Source organism: Nematolebias whitei, chromosome 14, assembly GCF_014905685.2.
Source record: "Nematolebias whitei isolate Nwh7 chromosome 14, NemWhi1, whole genome shotgun sequence".
Classification (NCBI taxonomy): Eukaryota; Metazoa; Chordata; class Actinopteri; order Cyprinodontiformes; family Rivulidae; genus Nematolebias; species Nematolebias whitei.
The window spans coordinates 39172425-39178917 of NC_056511.1; the positions used below are offsets into that span (position 1 = coordinate 39172425).

The 6493-nt window shown below is 43.9% G+C and overlaps 1 protein-coding gene across 1 annotated transcript in view; it reads right to left on the minus strand.

Annotated features, from left to right (window-relative positions):
* Positions 1-6493, minus strand: part of phldb1a (pleckstrin homology-like domain, family B, member 1a) — a 43840-nt gene that overhangs the window by 13198 nt on the left and 24149 nt on the right. Inside the window, exons 7-17 of the mRNA XM_037688107.1 lie at positions 5829-6044; positions 5604-5735; positions 5360-5497; positions 4809-4937; positions 2225-2380; positions 2039-2149; positions 1861-1950; positions 1607-1741; positions 609-731; positions 352-510; positions 62-202 (exon numbers count right to left, since the gene is read on the minus strand). Of these exons, the coding sequence (XP_037544035.1) occupies positions 62-202; positions 352-510; positions 609-731; positions 1607-1741; positions 1861-1950; positions 2039-2149; positions 2225-2380; positions 4809-4937; positions 5360-5497; positions 5604-5735; positions 5829-6044 (1530 nt within the window). The remainder of the gene's footprint in view (positions 1-61; positions 203-351; positions 511-608; positions 732-1606; positions 1742-1860; positions 1951-2038; positions 2150-2224; positions 2381-4808; positions 4938-5359; positions 5498-5603; positions 5736-5828; positions 6045-6493) is intronic.

Consider the following 6493-nt stretch of genomic DNA (forward strand, 5'->3'; position numbering starts at 1 on the left):
TTTTGCTTTGCTGTTAGTGCTCTTTATAAAGACAATACAAAGAGAGCAGAGGTGAATTTACCTGCCCGTGTCTGCGTGTGGAAAAAGACTTTGCAGGCAGAGGTGGAGGACATGACTGAGGATCTCCAGCAGCCATGATGTCCTGGTACCAGCGCTCAAGATTAATGGGAGGCATTACATTCCTGCTGAGCTCAGGCTGGCTCTGAGGTGATCAAAAGCATTCAGCCAATTAAAAAAAAAGGTGTAAAACAGGCAGGAAAGGCAAACGTGTCTTTTTTAACCGTATCAAGCTACAGCAAAGATTAGATGTTCAGTGGATGGTGCAGTTCAGTGCTTCTAGGAAGGACAAACCTGTGCAGAAAGAAAAGAGGAAGGGCCACGTGCAGCCAAGTGACCCGGGAAGGCAGATTCAGACGAGGCAAGATGGAATGATGGAGTAGAGGAGGAAGAGGAGGGGTTAGCTCTCTGCATCCCAAAGATCTGGCTTAACTGACTGACTGTGATGTACTCCTTCACACAAGACACAGCAGGGAGAGAGAGCAGAGGTTGGAGACAAAGAACATCTGGAGCTGTAGCAGATCATGGCAAGGAGCAGGAAAGACGTCTACCTCACAGGGCAGAGCTGGTGACACAGTGAGGGAGAGGCAGTGGAGAGCGGCGGGGGAGGAGGAGGGAGGCTGCAGGGAAGCACTTCCGTACATCCTATAGACATCAGACAGCCTGAGGTACTCCTGCAGCAACAGTCGGAGCCATCACAAGAATACAGTCTCAAGCTTAGAGTCAGCCGCAAGTTTACCGAGGAAAAATACGAAGATCTGCATCTAAATACGTTAGAAATGAATCCTAACTGCTGTGACTGGATGTTAGAAGTCCATTCAAACAAGACGTGCACTGATGTCCCCGTCTCTGAGGGGTTTGAATAGTGAATGTTTGTAGTTTTGGTGATGAGTGTATTTCTGGGCTGGAATTCAACAGGGAATGTAAGTAAACCTAAATGTTTTTACTGCAAGATATTCAAGTGGGGAGGAGTTGCACTGTGGAGAAGAACAGAGGGAGTTTTTTGTTTGTTTGTTTGTTTGTTTCAGAGGTGGTGCAGAGGGCAGTTTTATCCACCACCAGGTGTGGAGACAGTGGGTGGCCAAAGGTGGCCTTGGCCACCATAGATTAATCTTCAGCCACCCCATTCATTTAAGGCAAGCATTTTAAAATAATATAAAACTAGAAAGCATTATGTCCTCAAATGTTTGGGGTGGCTGATTTACACACACACACATGGTGTATGGTGGTGGCCATCTTGCATTTTGACATGGCAACCCAGTTTTTGATAAGACCCTTTGTTATGCCTAGATACAGCCACACACCAAAATGGAAGTCGGTACACGACTTATTATTCAAGTTATTGTGCTCACAACATGCACAGATCCTTTTTTGCTCTGCGACGGGGGGGGGGACAAACAAAAGGCCTAACCTGACCTACTACCACACACTGCAATCCTTCTGCTTCGTGCTAACAGCAGCGAACACACAACATGCCCAGTTTAAGAAAAACACTGGATTGATCAGGATGTGTTTTTACTTTTTCAAACTGGATTTAGTTCAGATTTACCTCTTGCAGCCTGACAGGACAGAGATCAGGGGAGGGGATGTGGGAGGAGGAGGAGGAGAAGGCAGAGGAGGGACAGGGGCTATGAGGAGGACCATCCACATAAACAAGGTCAGGTTCGCTGATGTGAAGCAACTCCTGTTCACAAAGTTCGCCCGAGTGAAAAACAACAAACAAACAAACAAAAGTCTGCGATTGCAGTAAAAATTCTTTAGCGTGGGAGGTCGAGATGTGAGGTTTCACGTGGACCTGCTCACCTCTTTCATGCTGCTGCTGGACTTTGGGAAGCTCCTCCCTCCTGTCAGAGTGTGGTACCTGGTCTCCAGGACACACAGCCTGTCCTGCTCCTGGATGGACAGATGGACAGATGTTACCTGACTGTGTATAAACATCTTTGTCAGTGCAGAGAACTCTTAAGAACACGCAGAGCCCCACCTTGTGTAGCAACTGCAGCGCTGCCATCTTGTCTCTTTCCATCTTCTCCCAGTCTTGAGACACCTGCATCCCCAGCTGCTTCACCTGAGCTTCAAGAGCAGCCATCTTCTCCTGTGAACGGACAAACGCATCAACTCGTGAACGCGCTCACGAGTTTCCACAGCTGCCTACAGCACGCGCACCCACCTTCCTTCTGGCCACACTGCAGTGATACTCGGCTCGTTCTTGGAGGAGCTGCGAGCACCGAGCCTCCTTCTTCTCCTCCAGACTGCTCTCCTCCTCCAGCTGACAGAACTCCAGCTCCTCAAACTGTTTGGTCCCAGACTCCAGAGCTTCGGCTGTCTGTTCACATACAGTTGTGGCTCAGCAGGATTATAAAACCATCAGGCTAAAATAATCCTAAACTGTTCTCAAAGTGCAAAAAGTGAGAATTAACAGGTCTACGAAGCCAAAACGTCATCACGGCTCAGAGGATGTTCATTGAAAAATTCATGTTTTGCTTAAATTCTGAATGTGACACAACACCGTTTGACAGCTAAACATCAGTCTTTGTTAAATATGCCTAAAAATAATAGTAATATAGTCTAAATATAGGCTTTTTAAAATGTTAAGCACAAAATCAAATTATGCATCTGACTCATAAATGTGCGTCTTAAAACCGAATACCTGCATGTCTGCATTTACACGAGTCTTTAAAAAAATAAAGCTAAGATATATATTTATATATATATATATGAGAGGTGTCAGCTGAAATATGGCTAAAAAAGACAAAAATCACTCAAGACTTGTTGGTTATTTCCAGCCAGCTGTGCAAAGCTTAAATATGAATAAAATAGGAAAAATGAGAAAAGAGAAACAAACAAGTAGATGTTTTGTATGAACTTCATGCAAATCTGTACAAGTGAGCAGTTTCCAGTGTTTGTCTTTGATTTTGTATTTGTTAGAAATACAGTAGGGATGCACACTATGGGATTTTTGGCCGATATCTGATATGCTGATATGTTAAAACTTATTTGGCCGATAACCGATACCGATATTTTCCCGTAGACCTACTTACAGAGACTACCTGTGGAATTAAAATACTACATTATTGTCAGTTTGGCCTGCTACCAAATGCAGTTGCCAAAAAGGGGGTTGAAAATGATGTAACACATGGATTATGTTTAATGTCAGATTTATTCATGACATTTACTCTAACACTAACAACACTCGAACAGTGCAAATTTGTAAATTTTCACAAATCTAAACTCAACGGCGCGCGTGATGTCATAATGTTGTGGGCATCTTTGTCACTGAGTTATACAAAAACGTCACCTTATACTGTAAATAAACGGCGTCTTTTATATCCGTGAGTTATTTTGATGGAATGGCCGATGTCCAATGTTTAACTTTATCGCTAATATCGGCTGATACTGATATTATCGTGAATTCTTAGTATTTATAAAAACCTACAGATCTCAGGTGTTTTATAAAATTGTTTTTTGCTCCTTTTAAAACAGAAGCTATATGTTCTGAAAAATCTGGATTGACGTATGAAATATAAATGTGACTTTCAGCTCCTTTATGGTTTTATAATTGGTCACTTTTATGATCATTGAGCTAATGTTTGATGGGATAGTAGCTTAGTTTACAACACAGACTCTGAAAGGTATCAAATCAGACCATATGGTGCGAGACAGCATTATTATTAAAGACTTTATAACTGATCTAAATATTAGCATCACTTTGTGCTTCTCTGTTTTCTTCTTTTCGTGGCTGATAGAGAAATAGTGCAATATATACAGTAAGTGTATACATTATACTTCTTCTGTATGTATGTACATAGCTTTTTCTGGAGCTAGCTTGTGATGTTTGTAGTCTTTGTTTTTGTCTCCCGTCGTGGAGTGAAAAGTTATCTCCATCCGTCCGTCTTGTGAGCTGAATATAATCTGAAAGTAAGTAAAGTATCGACTTCCATTTTGGTGTGCGAACAAAAGGGTGTAGATGTTTGGAAATGTTGTTGGTTAAACGCATGCAAGGTCTTAAAGCAGGGGTCTGCAACTTTTTTAATAAACAGAACCGTTTCTGTCTCTTTGTTCACTACAAAAAATGTGTCTGGAGTCCTTAAACCTGCTACAACTGAGAATATCAACTGCTGGCTCATGGGCCGCTTCCAGTTTGTTAGAGAGGAGGTATTTCCAACCAAAAACAGCTAATGAATTTTTGCATTTATTGATATTTTTACATTTTAGGGCTAAATATAAGACCATATTGATGTAAAGAGGGGAACAAAATTATAATTTACTCATTTTGATAAGAATCGAAACGCTGAACTCTGCAGGAATGTGCAAGTCCTTTTGTTTGTGGAAAACATTAATTAGGTTTCCCATTTTGAAGTAAAACGGCACAAATTCAAAGTGTGTGAAGTGATTACATTTCATGTCAAGGCCTCAAAGAGCCGCATGTGGCCCTAGAGCCGCAGGTTGCAGACCCCTGTCTTCGAGCAAAGCTGTTAATAACTGGATTAGTTGTTACTAAAATCTACAACCACCATCAAGCATCCATAATGAGGAAGACCAAAACTGCTGCGGGAAACACTTTGTCTGCTGCAGGATTGCAGACCGTACATATTTATCAAGAGGCAGCAGCGGAGAATGAAGAAAGGCACGATAAGAAGGTTTATGAGCCACTCTGAGCGATTCAAAGCAGAGTCAGAGTTACGTCTGTGGCTGTTTCTGTGCACGTTTCAGCTCTGTGGTGTTCAGGGTGATAGGACTCACTGACCACTGACCCTGCTGAGCTGCTCCTGTAACTGTTCCCTTAGAGACAAAGGGCACTTATCAAACTGCCTCTTCAGCTCATTGTACTCATTCCTCTGCTTTTCCAGGACCTTCCGTTCAGCCGACACATTAGCTCTCCCCTAAAAACACACAGAAACACACAAACACACACGTGTGCTCACATTCAGACACGCCAGGGAAGGGAAACAAAAAAAGGATCAGGGACTAAAAATGCATGCAGTCGTGCTCTAAAGCTGTTAAAGCAGATCAAAGTTATTGTAGGAGGCAGAGGTTAGGGCTGGTAGTACGGGCTGGGGAGATTTAAAAAAGAGGTTTCTGCTTTTCTGAAGCAGCTGAGCCACATTTCAGCCATTTGCCTTATTAAACATTTCTTTTAAAAGTTGTGCTTTGTGATTTAAGACAGTCGACCAAGTGAGAGGTGCAATCTGATATTTGATTAAAAATGTCCGTGACGTGAATCCAGCCTGCACTTTCAGAAAGAAGCGAGTCCAACCCGGATGCTGAAGTGCAGCTGACGGTGTTGGTTGCGCCGCTTCCTCACCTTGTCCTTCTCTCTCTGGGTGGTCTTGTCCAGCTGGCAGAGTTGGAGCTGCAGCTGAGAGATGATCTCCTTCTCCGCCTCCACCTGCTCCTGCTCGGCACGCCTCTCGGCCTGCAGCAGGGCCTGCTCCATCTCCACCTACACACACAGCTGCCGTTGAGCTAAATAAACACTTGAAGGTGAAAAGGCTCGGGACGGTGCGAGCGCCTCGTTTGTCATGGCTGATGTGTTTGTGTGTGTGGACCTCCTGTTTGGTCTCTTGTAGCTGCTGCTCCAGTTCACCGACTCTGTGCTTCAGGCCATCAACCCTGACCAGGATCCTTTTCCGCTCCTCCTCCAGGTAGACCTGCTCCTGCCTGGCTAACAGCTCTTCACACTGAGAGCAGAATTATAAGTTTTCTTTATCAAAGAATACTTTTTATTTTTAATAACAGTTGAACGGAGGGAGCATCTTTAAAATGTGTTTCACCTCTTGATGTGTGCTCTCCGTGCTGCTAGACTCCTCTCTCTGCATCTCCTCATCCTCCTTCACCCTCTGACCTCCCTGCAGATACGTCCCCCCTCCCGTCTCTGAGCCCGCTCCTCTGGCGCCCCCCAGCAACCCACTCCTCACCAGCTCTGTGGCGCTGTCATCTTGATTATACTCGGCGCACAGACTCAGGATGGTCTCCAGTCTCTGCCGCTCCTAAAGGAGACACAAACAGGCAGTCCAATCATCTGGATCACGTTGCAGACTCGATGCAGTCGCCCTTGGGTGACATTGTCCCATTTAGGCAGCAACCCCTTATAACCACAGGCATGGGACGAATGCAACACAAGGGAGGGGCTTTATCCAGGTTAACAAGAGCTACGCCGAGGTCCCCCCCCTCCCTGAGGGATTTGAATAATGAATGTTTGTAGTTTTGGAGATGAGTGTCTTTCTGGACTGGAATTAAAGAGAGAATGAAGTAAACTTTATTGTTTTTGGTGCAAGATATTCAAGCGAGTAGGAGTTCAGTTTTTGTTGTGTGACTGCATCTAGGCTTAAGAAAGTTTCCTATGAAAAGATGGGTTACCACATCATAATCCAAGATGGCCACCATTTTACATACATATGTATATATATATATGTATGTATATATATATATATATATA